The sequence below is a fragment of the Podarcis cretensis genome (genome assembly GCF_951804945.1).
Source record: "Podarcis cretensis genome assembly, chromosome: 7".
NCBI lineage: Eukaryota > Metazoa > Chordata > Lepidosauria > Squamata > Lacertidae > Podarcis > Podarcis cretensis.
Window position 1 is genome coordinate 31,078,577 of NC_137176.1, and position 19,290 is coordinate 31,097,866.

The window sequence follows — 19,290 nt, forward strand, 5'->3', positions numbered from 1 at the left end:
AAATGTATTATTTTCTTGGCACCTTTGGTAATTGTTTCTCCCTGGTTCAGCTGGGCAAATAAGGCTGAGCGGGTTGCAGTTGCATCATCTTTTGCATTTTCTGTATCAAAGACAGGAGGAGGTCCGGGTGGTGGTGGTGGAGGAGGAGGTGGAGGTGGAGGAGGACCCTGGTTGCTTGCTAGAGTAGACAGCCCAGATGCTGCTGATGCGATTGGACCCTATAAGGAAAATTTAAAAAGGCGTCTGGAAATATATAAACAAATGGTGTCACAAATCACGAGAAACTCTTCTGCACTATACTTTTGGTATGATGGAATATGCACCGATCCCATAATTTCATTGTGGAATGCATGATTAAAAAACAACAACCTGGAATCCAGTGATTATACGAAAGGTTCAAGGTGGTCACAGTTAGAAAACAAATAATAGGTTTGGATGCCTGTAAAAAAATTAACTGTTATATATTTATGCAGTTTTGGAATTCTGTCTCCTTTGTTGCTTACAACCAACGGCCATCACAAAATAGTTTCAGGAAAAAATAAACATAAAGACAAGCTACAACCTGTATTTCATAAAATAATATACAATACATAAAAGAATAAAAAAGATTATTCCAGGGAACCAAATTGTATTATTCATATTCCTAAACTGATTAGTCGTCTTTACAATTAACAACTCTGATATGGAATTTTCTATTTATCTTCCAAGGCTTGTTCCAGGACATGCACTTTCAGCTAAACCATGAAGGATATGTGAACTTACACCAAATATTATGGAAATAAAGATTAGTGGTAAAAAAAATCAACCTGATAATAGTGGTCACTTATTATACCATCCCAAGGACTGACAAGATGTAATGTAATGTTAGAATACAAAAAGTTAGGTACAACCCTACGCATTCTTATTTAAAAGTACCGTATTTTTCGCCCCATAGGACGCACCACCCTATAGGACGCACCTAGCTTTTTTTTGGGGGGGGGGGAATAAAGAAAAAAAAATTATTTCCCCCACAAGCATGGGGCTGGCGCGGGGGAAGCCCGAGCTTCCCCCGACCCCAGCCCCCAAAACAGCCTGCTATCCGCAAGCCTAGGGAGCTCGCCGGGCTCCTGAGGGTTGCGCAGAGCTTCCTGAAGCCTGTATTCGCCCCATAGGACGCACACACATTTCCCCTGCATTTTTGGAGGGGAAAAAGTGCGTCCTATAGGGCGAAAAATACGGTATGTATCACTGAAGTCTGTGGAGTTTAAACCAACACCATCAGGCTGTTAATCAGCAATGTAACTCGAAGCACCTCCTGTTAATATTGTGTGCTTTTTCTCTTGTATTTTTCTTGTACAGTTGTACCTTAGAAGTCAAATGGAATCTGTTCACCTTCCAAAACGTTCGGAAACCAAAGCACGGCTTCCGATTTGCTGCAGGAAGCTCCTGCAGCCAACTGGAAGTCGTGGAAGCCCTGTTGGACATTTGGGTTCCAAAGAACGTTCACAAACTGGAACACTCCTGGGTTTGCGGCGTTCGGGAGCCAAAACGTCCGAGTACCAAGGCATTAGGGATTCAAGGTATGACTGTAGTTCCTTTTACTGCGTGTTGGCTTTTGACAGTGAAATAGTTGTAAGTTACCTCCATTAGCATGGGCCCCGTTGAGGAGCCACACTCAAACAGATTGACAAACTCCTATGCAAATCTGGTCCATACAGCATCAAACAGCATGCTCGAAATGACTCCTGAGCTATCACATCTTCCCAGTATGTTAAATTGTTATACAGTAGGCCTGCCACTTATGCAAGGATTCAGTTCCAGGGGTCCAGTTCCAGGGGTATGCGTACTTCTTTCCTGAAGCCCGGTGCCTTGGTTACCCCACTTTGGGAAGGCAGCGATGGGCCTCTGACAGTGTTCCAGAGTCCTTGTGCTACCTTCCCAAAGTCTGTCAAGCAAGGAGAATCTGCTGAGTGCTCAAGAAATTAATAAATAGAGAGCAGAGAATGATGGGTTTCCCTGGCTCTCCATTTACTTATTTATCCCGCCTGCATAAGGTTGTGCTTGCATAAGTAAAGCCTGTGCAAATTGTGGGCTTCCTCTATACAGGGAGCTTTGACGTGGGTGCTTTCAAACCACCACCCCACATGTGCAGTCTGGGCCCATTTGTGGAGGCTAGTCTAAAACAGAAGACCTGGAAGGTGAGGCAAAGAGGGACTTTAAAACTCTTTCATATCCAGGTTTGCCCTTTCTTCTCTGCTTTGAAAACCAGCCCATCTGCTTTTCGTCCTCCTAGCAATGGGGTAATGGCAGCAGCAGATGGCTGAGTGAGGTGACAATGCTCAGTCACCTTCAGCCAGTTGCATCACTGCTGCTTACCAGGAGGGGCAAGGAAGCAGGGAGGTTGGCACAGTGCAAATACACCAATAGAGACAAACTAGTGTGTTTGCTTTATGCTGACCTTATCACTGCCTCAGCCTTCCCTCTCTACCTCCTGGTTCTGGAAGGAGCACTGTCTCTGAGGGAGCAGTTATGCCCAAGTAACCTCTTTGGCCACAGTGGCCCATGCTGGGGCTCAGTAGCTGTCCCAGCCCCTCCGTTTCCTCACAAAAGCTCGTCTATCTGAGCATTGGCTGCATGAGGGAGCTGCAGGTCTGTGAATTCACAGACTTCAGTTTAGGACCTTGTACAAGAAAGATGTGTTACAGTTTCTCAAAAGTCCATCCTTCCCTTAATCCAGCAGGTGCTTGCTGTTCCAAACCATTCTTTAGATTAAGTGTGAGCAGATGTTAATAACAATGTATCCTTATAAAAAGGCATTTAAACAGCTATTCAGCTAGCACAAATGGTTACGACGTCTGTCTTCTAGGTTTATGTCAGCTGCCTTCCTTAGCAACAGCTGCTCTCTCATTGCTGCCCCTTATAGCATATAGTTTGGTCAAGTAACATACGAAAGTATTTGTGCCAAAGTATCTGTTGGGGGTTGATCTCACTCGCAAATAAGATCCATTTGTTGCCAACCGTGGAATTGTTTGAAAGTAATTCCAAAAAAACATAAAGGGAATCAGGATTACGGATTATAAAAGCATGCAAAAAAGACTTGCTTTTGAAGGGAAGCACATTGTATTTTAATGTCAAATGTATCATTAGTTTTCTGAGGAATATTTATGTATAAAAGATACTAGACTAGCCTTACTGTAATTGGTAATAAATCCTGTGTTGATGAGGGTGTGGGAGCTACCAGCTCCTGCCCTGGGAATGAAGTTGGCCAAGTTCCTAACATTTGCAGGAGATACAAAATGAAGCTTTCTAAGGATTATGGTTTTGCTCCTCAACTTCCATCTCCTTCCACTGGAGATCAACATAACACAGGGGAGAGATATTCCTGCAGGAACTCTGATCAATGATGATACCTTGCCCTCTGGCAAGTGGGAGTTGTGAGTGCCCACACTTGGACAGACACCACCTGGGTTTTGTGCAGGTACAGGAAACCACACTGGTGTCATTCCACTGGCAGGTACTTCAGACTCCACACATTGGAGGCCAAGGTAAGTGTGTGTGTCGGGGACAGGGAAGATGTTGATCAGAGGCCCTGCAATGGCTTTTATTGAACTTAGACAAACATAGGAAGCAGCCTTATGCCAAGTCTGAGCACTGGCCCATTTAGTATAGTCTACACCATTGTTTCCCAAACTTGGGTCTCCAGATGTTTTTGGACTACAACACCCATCTTCCCTAGCTGGCAAGACCAGTGGTCAGAGATGATGGGAACTGTAGTTCAAAAACAGCTGGAGACCCGAGTTTGGGAAATACTGGTCTACACAAACTGGCGGAACTCTACAGCCACAGCAGGTGCTGAAACTGTCCAACAGTTTGACTTCACCCCCAAAGGCACACTCTCTCCCAAGATGGACGGATGCCAACAACACAAACTGGCAGTGGCTCTCCTGGGTTTCAAATGGGGCCTCTCCCAAGCAGCTGGAGATGCCAAGGATTGGACCTGGGGTCATCTGCATGCAAAGCAGATTCTGTACCACCAGACTATGGCCCATCCTTGTCAACTCCTTTGAGATCAAGATCTAGCAATAAATAATAATAATAGTAACAACAACAACAATTTATTACTTATACCCTGCCCATCTGGCTGGGTTTCCCCAGTCACTCTGGGTGGCTCCCAACAGAATTAAAAGCACAACAGAACATCAAACATTAAAAGCTTCCCTAAGGGCTGCCTTCAGATGTCGTCTAAAAGTCAGATAGTTGTTTATTTCCTTGACATCTGGTGGGAGGGTGTTCCACAGGGCGGGTGCCACTACTGAGAAGGCCCTCTGCCTGGTTCCCTGTAACCTCACTTCTTGCAGTGAGGGAACCACCAGAAGGCCCTCGGCGCTGGACTTCAGTGTCCAGGCAGAGGGGGTGGGAGACGCTCCTTCAGGTATACTGGGCCGAGGCCGTTTAGGGCTTTAAAGGTCAGCACCAACACTTTGAATTGTGCTCGGAAATGTACTGGGAGCCAATGTAGGTCTTTCAGGACCACTGTTATATGGTCTCGGCAGCCATTCCCAGTCCCCAGTCTAGCTGCTGCATTCTGGATTAGTTGCAGTTTCTGGGTCACCTTCAAAGGTAGCCCCACGTAGAGCGCATTGCAGCAGTGGCGTAGCGTGGGGGGTGCAGGGGGGCCGGCCGCACCGGGCGCAACATCTGGGGGTTAGGTGGCGCAAATCCACGGGTTAGGGGGCGCAAATCCATGGGTTAGGGGGCGCAAATTACTTGCCTTGCCCCGGGTGCTGACAACCCACGCTACGCCACTGCATTGCAGTAGTTCAAGCGGGAGATAACTAGAGCATGCACCACTCTGGTGAGACAGTCTGTGGGCAGGTAGGGCCTCAGCCTGTGTACTAGATAGAGCTGGAAGACAGCTGCCCTGGAAACAGAAAATTTGGGGTGGCTGCTGCATACATATTTCTACTGCTATTGACTCCCCCTGGTAGTTGAAGTAAAATGCACATTCACTTTCTTTGCTCATCAGTTATTTGACCTCCTAATTTTCATCTTCAGTCAGTGGCATTTGAAGAACCAAGCTTGGAAATGGGATATAGGTTTTAAAAAGTAGAGTCCATATACCACTATTGTTTACCTCACTCAATTGTAAAAAAGTTCCTGATGCCTAAATTCATGTATCCACCTTTCAACCAATTAGTGTGTGGTCCAGTAGATAATAACTGGACTTCAGCTCAAGTTCAGATCCCAGGTTAGGCGTGGAGTAATTCTGGGTAGCCAAGGGAGTGACACTCACTATGAGATTCAGTTTCCTTCTGTAAAACAAGGTATCAAAGACCTACCACATAGCAGAAAACTGTACATTGCTGCTATTCAATAATACATATAACAACACCTTATTCTTTCCCATTAACATTTATCTTTTAAAAGACAGTCTGAACAAAAATGGAGCATATGAACTTTAAAACATAACTCTGGCAAGCACGGGTCAAATTTCACCATTATGTTTTATATGCTAACGATAGTTAAGTTAATTTGGTGGATGTGTGCCTAATCAGCCTACAGACATTTGAGTTGTGAACGAGGGGGACAGGTGGTGTGAGCAATGACATAAATGAACTGAAAATCCACCCCCTCCAGGAAACCAATTACTGGGAGTCTCAAAGGAGAAATTTTCATTCTCCTAATAAAAAGCTACAAGCACTACAAACTCTTATAATCCTAGTTACAAGCTTAATATGATTACAGAGCTCCATATTGTCCTCTTCGCACATACACACACAAAGATGAGGATTGTGAAATATCATGTAACAGCCTAGAGGAACAGGTGGACTATGACGAGGAGACATAAATCTTTTGTTAAGGTGTTTCTTCTGTAAATGTATACTAGCGTTGTCCCTGCTAACTACAACATTTAGACCACCTGTCTGCCAGCATTCCTGCTGCCCAATGATATGCTAGTTACAAGGTGAAACAGCTGATGATTGCTGCCTCTATAGAAAAATCTAATCCACTTTGGCTGTTTATCTGTTTGTCTGAAGCCATCTAAGAAGAAAAAAAAGATTAGTGCCATTTATCACCTGTTCTGGATTTGCCATGCTGTCTGTACATCAGTGTGGGTTACATTTAGCCACACTATTTAGTTTAGCGAGCCAATTTTTGGTCTGGTGATTAACTCTACCACCCATGACAGTTTCTATAGCACAGGAGGGAAGAATATAGTGCTGTTTTCACATGCTGACTTTCTCATAATTGTGGTGTTACCCTACTAAAATAAATATAATTATTGAGATACATTTCCTTCCCATTTTCTAAAAGAGTTCTTTCATTACAAATTTTTGCCTGTTAGTGGTGAGCTGATATGGCTAAAAAGCCGTAAGTCTTAACATCTTTCATTTAGAATGCAAGTTATGATGATGAGTAAATTGCACTGAACTAAAACACCTGGCATTTCTTACAGCTCTAGATGGTGAACCTGCTTCTTGCTAAATGCTAAATACTCACTACAATTTGGTACCACGCAGAAGACAAGAAGAAAGCAAAGGATCTGGATGAGGCCACATAGAACTAACCAAGTTCCTGAAAATTAACTCTTGAAATGTTTTCAACCTACCACACCCAGTCACTTTGCTTACATCTGGATGTCTTATGCCAGGAGCTGCCACACACCTGACCTGGAAGCAGAGGAGTCACTTACGTGGGGGTGGGTGAAGAGCTGAGGGGGCAGCAATGTCAGAGCTGTGTAGGAACACTGGTGGAGCCAATCTGCTGCTCTCACTGGTGTGATTACTCAGCACCTTGCCTTCACCCCTCCCAGTAAGTGACTCCACTGCCAGGAAGTCAGGTACGCGGCCATTACTCCTTGCCAACCATTACAGTCAAACTTCAGCTCCCGAACGCCTCCGTTTTGGAACTTTTCGGCTCCCGAATGTAGGTAAATGGTCCGGTTTTCAGACGTTTTTCGGAAGCTGAATGTCTGACACGGCTTCCACTTGAGTGCAACCAATCGGAAGCCGCGCCTCGGTTGCCGAACATTTCGGAAGCTGAACAGGCTTCCAGAACAGATTACGTTCAACAACCGAGATTTGACTGTACTGTCTTATGCCTCAGGGGCCATACTGCATGCGACAATAATCGCATCGTCTGTCCTTCAATGCAAACTTTCTATTTCATTAAACATGTCTGCATTCTACAGCAGCATGTAGAGAGCCCTTAACTTTAACAAGTGTGACATGAATGTGGTCTTTATCATTGAGCTTAGGGTTGACACAGATTCCTCAATTCAGCTGCCAGCATTATCAGGTCTTACATTACCCATTTAAGAGAGAGGGCAAGTAATGGTACATTCACTCGGAGCTTCTTTTTCCTCACAGTAAATTTCTGTAATATAATATCCTCAATTAGCCATTTCCAAGGATCAAAGGGAACAATGAATCCAGGGTAAGAGAGAATAAGTATTATTCAACTTTTCTTGCATCGGAAGGAAATTCCAATAAATGCAGTACTTACAGTTTTACTCCATGTGAGCCCAGTGGTGTGATATTCTTTGATGTATGCTTGAAGTTCTGCCCAGATATTCAAGAATGACTTCACCCAATCAACATGGCGCAAATCACTGTAACATAATGGAAAATACTTGTGCATGCATTAAACATTTTTTTGGGGGGCGCAACCCTTAGATCCCTGGGATCACAGGCCCAACAGAATATTGCAGATGCTGCAAAGAAGGAGGTATTCCAGCAGAAAAGGAGGTCCACCATCAGAAATCTCCTCGCTGCAGCTGTGGAAAGCTCAACAGCCACCATTCCGTCTCCCTCCCCAAGTTCTTCAACAGTGGTGAAGGGAGAGTTTGGGAGGCAGGTTGAGCGAGCCTGTTCCCCATACATATTCCTGACAAGGGAAGGAAAATACACTAGTTGTGGAACTGGCATATTTATTTTTCCTCCAGCCTCCTCACTCTTCCTGGGTGGAATGTGGCTGCATTAGTTTCATAGGCACATGTAACATTACCAGTGGTGAGTTAAAGCAGAGACTGCGGCATCTGCTTGGAATACAGTGGTGCCTCACAAGACAAAATTAATCCGTTCCGTGAGGCTCTTCGTATAGCGGTTTTTTCGTCTTGCGAAGCAAGCCCATTGACAGCTTAGCGGATTAGCGCTATTAGCGGTTTAGCGGCTTTCAGCGATCAGCTATTAAGCGGCTTATCAGCGGATCAGCTGATAAGCGGCTTAGCGGCTTAGGAAAAGGGGGGGGGAAAGGGAAAAAACCCCGCAGGAACTCGCAAGACATTTTCGTCTTGCAAAGCAAGCCCATAGGGAAATTCGTTTTGCGAAGCGCCTCCAAAACGGAAAACCCTTTCGTCCAGCGGGTTTTCCGTCTTGCGAGGCGTTCGTCTTGCGGGGCACCACTGTATGTCGCCATCAACGTGCATGAATCAACTCCTTGTCATTGGCTTTTTCTCCTTCAGCTTTTGTGCTGGGTGAATATACCAATGTAACATAGCTAGAATGTAAGGGATCTGCCAGGGTAGCTAGGACCAAAGGAGTGTCCAGCCATTGAAAAAAATACCTGGAGGCTATGAAATCTTCAGCTGAGTTAGGACAGTAAAATAATACAGCATTACTGTATAAGCATCTCTCTGAGGACTTCCTGCATTCTTGTAATACACCTTAGGTCAGGCTTCCTCAGCCTTGGCCCTCCAGATGTTTTTGGCCTACAACTCCCATGATCCCTAGCTAGCAGGACCAGTGGTCAGGGATGCTGGGAACAGTAGTCTCAAAACATCTGGAGGGCCGAGGTTGAGGAAGCCTGCCTTAGGTAGCAGCTTGCTCATTATGCATTGTTCTGCTCTTTTACAGCTCCTTAGAGCAGAATTGAAGGGACGCGGGTGGCGCTGTGGGTAAAAGCCTCAGCGCCTAGGGCTTGCCGATCGAAAGGTCGGCGGTTCGAATCCCCGCGGCGGGGTGCGCTCCTGCTGCTCGGTCCCAGCGCCTGCCAACCTAGCAGTTCGAAAGCACCCCCGGGTGCAAGTAGATAAATAGGGACCGCTTACTGGCGGGAAGGTAAACAGCGTTTCCGTGTGCGGCTCTGGCTCGCCAGAGCAGCGATGTCACGCTGGCCACGTGACCCGGAAGTGTCTCCGGACAGCGCTGGCCCCTGGCCTCTTAAGTGAGATGGGCGCACAACCCCAGAGTCTGTCAAGACTGGCCCGTACGGGCAGGGGTACCTTTACCTTTTACCTTTAGAGCAGAATTGACATTTGTGAAATGATGTGAATAAATACACATTTTTAAGTGGCTCTATCTAAAGTTATTGCATTGCTAAATTTAGAACACAATATTGGTTATATTGTACACAACACATATTTCTTTCTTTAACATAAATATAGTTTTATTGATTTCCAGTATATTAACAATTGCCAAAAAGAAAAAAGATACAAAAACGAAATCCCACCCCACCCACCCCACCTCCAGGATGGACAAATCTAGTTAAGTCTGCCCAAATCCAATCTGTGATTTTGGGAGACAACACATCAAATAATTTTTGTAGTAAATTCAAAATAATACAATATTCTTTAGGACTTGATAAAACTGGTTCTGAAATTTCACCAGAGAAATGTAGCAAAAAATTTTTTTTAGTAACTTACCTATGCTTGTAGTCTTTTAATACCCTGTTTGTATAAAAGGTAGCAGCATCATTCATCTCCTTGACATAAGGCCCTGGCTTAGGAGACTAAGGAAAGGTAGAGGACCATCACGTAAATGATGCAAGAGTGGAGAAAGAGAAAGACAAAGAGTGAGAGGATGTAAAATCAAAAGGCAAAACTTCCCTGCATTTTAGAATGTAACCATGAAGATTCTGAAACATAGGGAGGGGGAGAAGACACAACTTGAATTTGACATTAGCTGGGCAAAAATAAGGATATTTTTTTTTTTAAAAAAGAAAAATATAAAATTCAAAACTCACCACAGTTATCCACCCAAGAGCTGGAATGCTTTCACTGACTGCTGACAGATGATTAAACATTTTACTTCCTCGGTTTCTCTCCCTGAATGTCTGAATTTCCTGGATCTTGTCTGATATTGGTTTTAAAAGAATGGTCACTTCACTCTGCAATATTAAAAAGAAGAAGTGTTATTACTGCTGACAGAACAGGAGCACACTGGACCTGCAGAGAGGAGGAGTCAGAAAGTTGTACAGCCAGCCCAAGTTGACAAGGTGGGTCACTGGCGAACGGTCCCTGGGTTCAGAGGTTCCACTATTGCCTGTGGCTTGGTCAGTCTGCACATTTCCCAGGCACTTCTTGGCTCCAGCTGTTCTGCTGCTTTCTAATAAAGATTTAAGTGCCATTGCTGCTGCACTTAGGCTTGCTTCAAATTCATGGAGGAGCAACCATACAACCCTAGTCCAATGTTTCCAGCCATGGTGCTACCTCTTGGCCCTGAGGAGCCTTCCACTTTGGGGGAGACAACGGAGAACAAGTCTGGTGCCAACCCAGCTCCGACGCCACCCCCATCTCCAAGGACGTGATGGTGATGGCAGCTATGCGAACGAGCCTTGTGTAACCAGCCTGTTCAAAGGAAGGTCCAGTCCTGGGTGCAGGACACTCGCTGTGCAAATAGTGGTGCCACCCCTTACTTCAAAAGGAAGGTGCAGGCAAGGTGTCATTTGCTGGGTCAACAGTTTAGCTAGTGCTTAACCATGTATTCTTGCCTCTTGTGTACCTGTTGAAACTTGTTTTGTTTAGTTTGCCTTATGTTTCACTCAGATTTGAGCACTGAAGCCTTGGACAAACCTGGAGCAGGGAGTGTCTAGCAGTGAGGGTCAGGACACAGAATAAATATCAGAGGAAATTCCATAGCAGAAAATAACCTTGCACTTACACATTGTTGAGTGAGAAGTTTTCATCCTGAATCACACAGGCCAAATCTAGATCATATTTTTTTTACTGAGATTTATTTCCAATCAGATGGCTGATTGCATAACTCTCTATGGCAGACTCTAAACCATGGAACTCCCTGCACCTGCAGCCTTCATTATACAGGACTCCTGGATAGCTCAGTCAGTAGAGCATGGGACTCCTAATCTCAGGGTTGTGGGTTTGGGCCCCATGTTGGAAAAAAGATTCCTGCATTGAGGGGGTTTGACTAGATGACCCTCATGGTCCCTTACAACTCTACAGTTATATGATCTCCTGGCAAATGCTGCTCTTTACCCTGACTTGAGGTATGTATATATTGGGACCTACCTTATTTTGGTGATTTTAATTGTTTTTAATATTATGCTTTTGTAACTCACCCTTTGGGTGAAGGGCAGGTAATTAATAATAACAATAATAATTCATAACATAGAGTTTAAACTAGTAGGATTTGTTCTGATTCCTTTTTTCTTTTTTTCCCTTTTTTGGCAGTGTGCCACTTCTATGGACTATGAACACAACAAACACACTTCATTGTGATTTAGGTTTGTTCTGTATTGAGAATCCTGAGTTTTGAATATAGAATCTGTGTATTAATGACCGGTATCTTAGTCTACCGAATTTCGGCATCATACCAGCTGGGCTATTGACAGCTATGAACAACACATTTTTAAATGAGGGGTTTTTAAAACACTATTTGTATTTTCAGCAGCATCTGTTACTAATCTTACTATCAGTAGTTGCGCTGCTTGGCAAGGAGCCAACTTCTCCCTGTGCAGATACTTCTGGAAGCTAATTTTAGGATTTGCATTTGTGTTTTTTAAAATAATATGATAATAGGAATTGATCAGAGGTTGCTTATAATGCTCTATAGTCAATATATCACAATTTAACAGACTTGTATAGGATTATTGTAAGCCACTATACTGTAATTGGGGAGGCAGGAGGAAAAGGGCTCCCTCAACCCTTACGTTCTTCTTTTTCTACTCTAGGGTAGACCATGCTGGCTTGGGATTATGTGAGTGGCAGTCCACAACATCCAAGAGGCATCACATAGGCTACCCTTCTTATAAACTTATTACATCTGACCAGTTTTCAAGCTACCAATGCTCTATTAGGGTTAGTGCAATAGAAAACAGTAAAAGGGAAGTTAGGTATGCAGTAACATTTCTCAAGCTACATTTTTATAATATGTGCTGTGATGAATATAAAATTAACCTGCTTTGAATCCAATTAGGCAACTTGAACCAGAGTTCTTACTGCTTGCCACTTGAAACTGACACAGCACTCCTATATATGAAAAATTAGATTCTGCAGTGGTGTGGAGAGAAAATATGTTTGGGTGCAGCTTCATGGTATTATTCTCAACATATTGTACATATTTCTACTACTGTTTCAAAAAATAATATTTTGGATCCCAAAGGTAAGTTTCAAGGCTCAGAATTAAAACAGCTGCATTGACAGATTTTCAGAAAACTGGAATCAGTGGCAAACCTGGAATCCCTGCATGTACAACTATGTTACAAAATGCTTTAACTTGTAGAGGAGTCTGGATTCTAGCAGTAATCTCGCATTATCTTAATTAGTTAGAAAAGCTCCCAAATGCTTTATATATACAACTCTCCACTCTTATTTCCTGACTTTAAAGTACAACTTACAGTACTTTGCCATTTTAATATTTGATATAAAGAAATCAGAAATGAATTCCAAATAACTGAAATGAGTTTCAGAAACAATCACGGCTTTCTAAAAGGTGATTCTGCAGGCAACAGCCACTAGTTGGTATACATAAGCTCTAATATCAGAGGGTGCTTTTGTCATGTGATCATTTCCACTTCACATACAAATATAGAACATGACCATAAAAAGTAACATAACATTCACCCTGCTAAGTAATTTATTGTAGTTGATGTAGGATTGGCATGCCAGCTGGAAAGATCTTCTCCGCTCTTGCTATTTTTGCATATACAGAAAGAAAAGTGCTTCAAGAAGGAATAAAATGTAAACTTAACTGCTGAAAGCAAATCTAAACTGCACTGGAGGGACACTTGGTTGTGATTTGCTAGGTACAGATACTGAAGAAATCCCTAAAATTTGTGACCCAATGAAATAAGGAAAAAAATCCCAGATACCATATCTTTTGCGTGCCCTTTTGTGTTGATCACAGTATAATGAAGTTTCAGCAACACCCTTTCCATTTGTTCCTGAGTTCACTTGCTTCTTAAAGCAGAGGACAGACAACCCCCCACCAGTATTTCCTCTTTTAAAATAAGACATCCCTGTGTCCAACCCGGCAGGAACTCGGCAAATCCCCTCAGTCTCTACAATGCTGTTTCTGAATATCTGCAAAGCTACTATGCTGTGATCACAGCTAGCCAGCTCATTCACAGCTTTACATTACCAAAGCAAACCGTCTAGACAGCAGAATGACACAATTACTCGCTTTTCTGCAGCACTGAGATGCTGTCACCTTCATTCGCTTTTCTCTGCTCTGTGTGTTCTAGTAAACTAGTGGTTGGCTTTCCTGTTTGGATTTCACACTGACTGCATAGTTTTAGGTTATAAGCAGAGGCAAACACAGATGACATCACAAACAAAGTTATAGGGGAGCCTCTTTTCTTCTCTCTTCTGGACCATTCTGTGCACATCAGGTTATTGTAATACCCAGGGCTTTTTTTCCAGCCAAAACTCGCTGGAACTCAGAGCTGGGACCTCTCAGGTGGGCGCCATTGCCATAAAAAGAGAACAAGGGAGGTGTTCATGGTGAGTTCCAGCCCCTCTTTTTCTAGACAAATAGCAATGGTAATACTGTAGGAAGCTAGGGTTACCATATGAACGCTACAGTTGACAACTATACTGATATATTTGTATAAGACCCCTAACAACTTTTGCTCTATGTCCTTGAGTTCAGGATATGTCAATGCAAACACATTCTGGTTATTTGTGGCAAGTTTTCTTTTTTCCTTTTCAATTATTCCATTACTGTCCTGACTTTCCTCCTAAAGGAGCCCAGGGGTGGTTTTCCTATTTTGTGTTAATTACAAACAGGTCACATGCCCATGACACCTGCGCAGCACTCATAAATGATTGGTGTGAATGATCAGAAAAGTTTGGAAAGGTCAACAAAGCATTTATTCAGTGTCATCCAACTAAAAAAAGCCACCTCTCCCACATCTCTCTTACCTCCTGAGGTTCTTGATACTGTGAGGTCAACAGTAGATATGCTCTCTGTGCTTGGAAAGCTGCGCGGATCATTTCTGCCTGGAAAAAAGGGTGACAAACTGAGTTACGAGTATTTAAAATATGTAAACACTAAACACTTTCACTTGTGATTATTATTTTTTTAGGTCATTAATGGCCTAAAGCTATCCTAATCCACATTGATTTGTTAATTCCAGTTATCTAAATCCATATTATTTATTATTATTTTACTCTAATTTCACATTGTTCATTTTTATAATTTTATTTGCAGCTCTTCACATAGATTAGCCAGTCTTACAGCAGCATGTAAGGCAGGCTAGTATGAGCCTCACAATGGATGGAGGTACATATTTAACATTTCAGGAGTACCGGGTGACTGCAATGAGTAAGCCCATCTGAAATAGCAGAACTATGTTTCAGAGAATGATGGCTTTTTCCATGCCATCTCTACCATCCCAGTTCTTGGCTTCCTGGGTCATGCTGTATTTGTAATTAAGGAAACATGGAGTAATAACTGACAGAATGCGGAAAAGGGAAAGAGGCATTTTGGAGACTATATTTTATCCTCTGCTGTGGCACATGCCGGTATGTGTGGTGATGCATTTACACTGCAGATTCCACCTGACAACCCCGTAGGCTTGAGTAGCGATCACAGTGGGTTACTCTATAATGAAGGCTCATCTGATGCCACTCAAGCGACAGAAAACAAGGTGTGTAAAAAAGGACACTGCCATTATTTCCCACACAGTCTCAAAGGACAAGGCTTTTTCTTCTATCCTATTTTGTACCTGGAGCAGGAATTATTTGCTCTTAACAGTGGTTCATGGAGACTATCATGGGAGACTGTAAAACATAGAAATTTAAAAACCATTCCCTTAGAGCAGCTAGGGAAACCTTTGGGCCTCCAGAAGTCACTGAACAAAGACTCCCATCAACCCTGGCGATTGGCCATGGACAAAAACTCCCATCATGCTTGCTAGAACTAGTAGTCATTGTAGTTCCACAACATCTGCCTTAGAATAGTCAATGTGGTCCATTGAAGCATCACTTGAACAACACCAAACCCCAAGAATTAGCAATTTTTCTTCTCAATCGCAACATTTTGCTTCATATTATGTTCTTTTGTGGGCTTTCAAAAGACCTTCTGCATCATTATTTCCCCCCTCATTGTATACGGCCCTACAATGGAAACTGCACTCTCTAACGGTTACTTTCAAACACCAGAAAATGCTCCTCACAAAAGTGCAGATACAAAGTCCTTTCTCTTCTGGGATAATGACATCATGCCCTGACTCAACTGTTAGCAATGCGTCCAGCCTTTGGATGCAGCCAGATCAACATGGGCACACGTGTGAGCAGACTGCTTTGCTGATGGATCACGAAGTTGCCAAATAATGGCAGCAACAGTGAAGCAGGATCAATTGTGACAATGTTCTCCGACACATTAGCAGCTTAGTTACTAATTTAGAACTGTGGATTTTTATTGATTTTACTCTTTATAAAAACAATAAACAATTGCATTGATCTTGCTATTCATAGAATTGTTTATGAAAACAGCAGTCACTGTAAATCATCAAAACCAGCCGCGATTATGCCTAAGAACTGGCCTTACAATGGAGGTAAGCAGACCACATACAGTGAATTGCATTTAAACTGTGTGGATAGCTCAGTTGGTTAGAGTGTGGTGCTGGTAATGCCAAGGTTGTAGGTTCAATCCCCGTATGGGACAGCTGCGTATTCCTGCATTGGAAGGGGTTGGACTAGATGATCCTCAGAATCCCTTCCAACTCTACAATTCTATGATCGAAGGGACATTCAATGAAGCTGAATGTTGGAAGATTTAGAACAGGCAAAAGAAAGGACTTATTCACACATTGCATAGTTAAACTATGGAATTTGCTCCCGCAGCAGTGTTGGCCACCAACTTGGATGGTTCATTAGACAAATTCATTGAGGATAAATAAGGCTTTCAGTGGCTTTGAACTCTGATGGCTCTGCATCCTCAGATGGAGCCAGTATGCTTCTGAATACTAGTGTTCCTCTTATGCTCATGGCACAGCAGCAGACATTTCTTATAGATATTTGTCTTTTTTAACAAAAACATATACACAGCATTCTTGCAAAAGCCTCCAAAAATTAGTTCACATGTAGCCCTTGCTTACTTCTATTTGTGCTGATACTCTAGCATTAATGCAGTGAAGAAATCTAAATGTGTTCCTTGACAACGCATAATTTAAGGATTTCTTGCGAGTTTCACACATATTACTATCCTAGTCACTCAGGTATGCGAGGGTTTTCTAGGCAACAGGTGTCTTCTGAAACCAAATACAACCTTCTTTCCAACTCTCTCTGTGTGAACAAGGCAGCAGCTGCAATCATAATGCACAGGACACATGGTCTATAAGATGTGTAGAAGAAAAACATTCATTGTCCGACTTGTTAAAGCACAGATGTTGGAGCAGCACCAAATCTTGTGGCCTTTATTTCACAATGCAGATTACAACAGTAAACTCTCAGAAAAAGTTAACTAAGTCAAATGCACACAGTATGACACTTGGAAACTATCTATTATAATTATCTGTTAATTATAATTATATTTATTATAATTAATAAACATTTTATCATTAGTATTCATTTTATTTTGTTTAAATGAATTATTATTTTTCCCTTAATAACAAACATTAGCAAACATGCACAGATATAAAGATAAAGGGACCCCTGACCATTAGGTCCAGTCGTGGCCGACTCTGGGGTTGCGGCGCTCATCTCACTTTATTGGCCAAGGGAGCCAGCATACAGCTTCTGGGTCATGTGGCCAGCATGACTAACGCCTTTTACCTTCCCGCTGGAGCAGTACCTATTTATCTACTTGCACTTTGACGTGCTTTTGAACTGCTAGGTTGGCAGGAGCAGGGGCCAAGCAATGGGAGCTCACCCCGTCATGGGGATTCGAACCGCCGACCTTCTGATCGGCAAGTCCTAGGCTTAGTGGTTTAACCCACAGCGCCACCCGCGTCCCATATGCACAGATATACTTTTATATTAATACTCATCAACAGAGAACGGATTCTAGTCCCTATTCAACAACAAAGCTTACTGAGTTACCTTGGACTTATCAACTTTTCTAAACCACCTCACAGGGTTGTTGCTAGGATAAAAGGGTTGAAGAAATGTTAAACTGCCCTATGTTCATTGGAGGAAGGGTGAGAGATAAAAAAATGTTAACAACAATAATACGTAGTAACTGAGGTACTCTCTTGTAATGAATACAACAGTAAATCTATATATATTCCTAAGGATCGTCACCCATGCTGAACTAAGGTGTTCAATTACTTTGCCAATGAATTGTAAATGAGGAAGCTACATTCCAGAGGCACAATTCAACTAAAATTATTCACTTTTAGGTGTCACTGTTTTCAATTAGAGTGTTAAGTATGTGTCATTGAAATCCCTGAAAGTTAAAAGTGCTTTATGTTGATATGCTCACACCCCAATTGTTTCTAATAGCCTAAATGAGCCATTCATTGTTTGCCTTTCTCTATTAACTTTCTTACCCTAGACAGTTCAAATCTGGATATCATAAACTTATTTCTATTTTACAGAATGTCAACTATGCCTATACAATAATGAGGATACTAGAACGAACATAAGAAAAACTGCATTCTCCAGTGGCTAGATTTGTATTGAAATTATAACAATAGCAAGCTATTCATTATAGTTCAACCTTAAATCTGCAGCAGTTCTCACAATTTCCTGAGGGAAGCTTTATATTGCAAGTGGATCCATACTATCTGTGCAAACACAGATATATTGTTTCTGAATAAAGTTCCCTACCAGTCAACATGTCAACATGAGATGTGCTGTAACCACATCATAGATGCAACTATAAATTTAATAAATAATAACAACAACAGCCTAATAATCTGAAAAAAGATATACATGTTTTCAGTCATCATGGAGAAAGACTTTTCATCATATATAAATAGTACCTGTGTAGGGTTGATAATGGATCACACCCTACCTGTGAGATGTGTAAATCCATTCTTTGTACTGGGGGTGGGGAGAGAAACATTGTAGGTCCTTGAATGTCAGTGTGGTATGGAGAGAAGCCTTGCTTTTTCTGCTGCTTCTTTCTTCCACAAGCCCTAAGCCCCAGGATGCTGTTTCCATCTTGGCTGTAAATCCTGAAGGCCCTGCTCCCTGCTCTATAGGCCTTTTCCTGCCTGGCCTGGGAGGGCGGGACCCTGACTGACTCCAGCTACAAAAGCTGAGGCTGTGAAGAGGCCAGAGATCATCTTGGCTGTGAGTTCTGGAAAACCAGCTCTGGCTCACGCAAGCCAGAAAGGCGCAGGGGGTGTCTTGTTCAGCTGCTCAGCTGAGGCCTCCTCTTGTCTCATTTGAGCAGCCTAAACAAGCCTCTGGCTGGTGAGGAGACCCCCCCTCCCAACCCAAATATATCCTCTTTGGGATGGGTCTTCTGAGGGATGTGCATTCTGGCCCCTTTTTTTCTGGAAAAAGCACTGGTTATTTCTAAATTTACAACTATGCATTTACATTAGTGTAAACAAATTCTATATGTTTTAATTCATTTTTTGGCAATGTGTCAGTAGCAAACCAAGAAAGGTGAGCGATCAAACTTTAGAATCTTTCTGGGATGCTAGGTTGTTTTTATTTATTTTAACTGAGGATGATTCCCCCCCCCCAATGCAAGAGCACTAACAAACAGCATTCCCCACCTGTAGCCTGAATGCCTGCAGCACAGTCTACCATCTCTGGCTCCTACCACCTCATTATTCCACCTGTGTAGAGCAGATCTAATGCTGCCTACATTACCCAGTGTGTTGAGGAACTGCCTGCTTTGTAGTAACTTTTTCTCCAATGTAACCTTTACAGAAGCATGGGAGGAAGTGAGATCCATCACAGATGCTGGCATCAGAATGCATGCTGGGGGAGTTGAAATGGAAAAGATCTCTATTTCAAGTTTCATATCAGTTAACTGTTTGTTTCTTAACTTACACATTATTTTATTATTATCTTTTAATCCTGCCTCTCCTTCAAGGAGCTCACAGCAGCACACATGCTTCTCCCCCTCCCTAATTTATCCTCACAGCCCCTCTTGTAAAGCAGGCTAGGCTGAGAAACGCTGGCTTGCTTTATGGCAGAGTGGGAATTTGAACCTGGGTCTTCCTGATGAA

At 42.7% G+C, this 19,290-nt stretch overlaps 1 protein-coding gene across 3 annotated transcripts in view; it reads right to left on the minus strand.

The window, feature by feature from the left end:
- Positions 1-19,290, minus strand: part of CAP2 (cyclase associated actin cytoskeleton regulatory protein 2) — a 39,585-nt gene that overhangs the window by 6,608 nt on the left and 13,687 nt on the right. For 2 of the 3 annotated variants that reach the window (XM_079983293.1, XM_079983295.1), the window contains 5 exons: positions 14,078-14,155; positions 9,943-10,086; positions 9,623-9,708; positions 7,486-7,591; positions 23-218 (listed from right to left, as the gene is read on the minus strand). In XM_079983293.1, the coding sequence (XP_079839419.1) occupies positions 23-218; positions 7,486-7,591; positions 9,623-9,708; positions 9,943-10,086; positions 14,078-14,155 (610 nt within the window). Of the gene's footprint in view, positions 1-22; positions 219-7,485; positions 7,592-9,622; positions 9,709-9,942; positions 10,087-14,077; positions 14,156-16,257; positions 16,398-19,290 lie in introns of those variants that run through there. The other variant, XM_079983294.1, reaches the window with a different exon arrangement.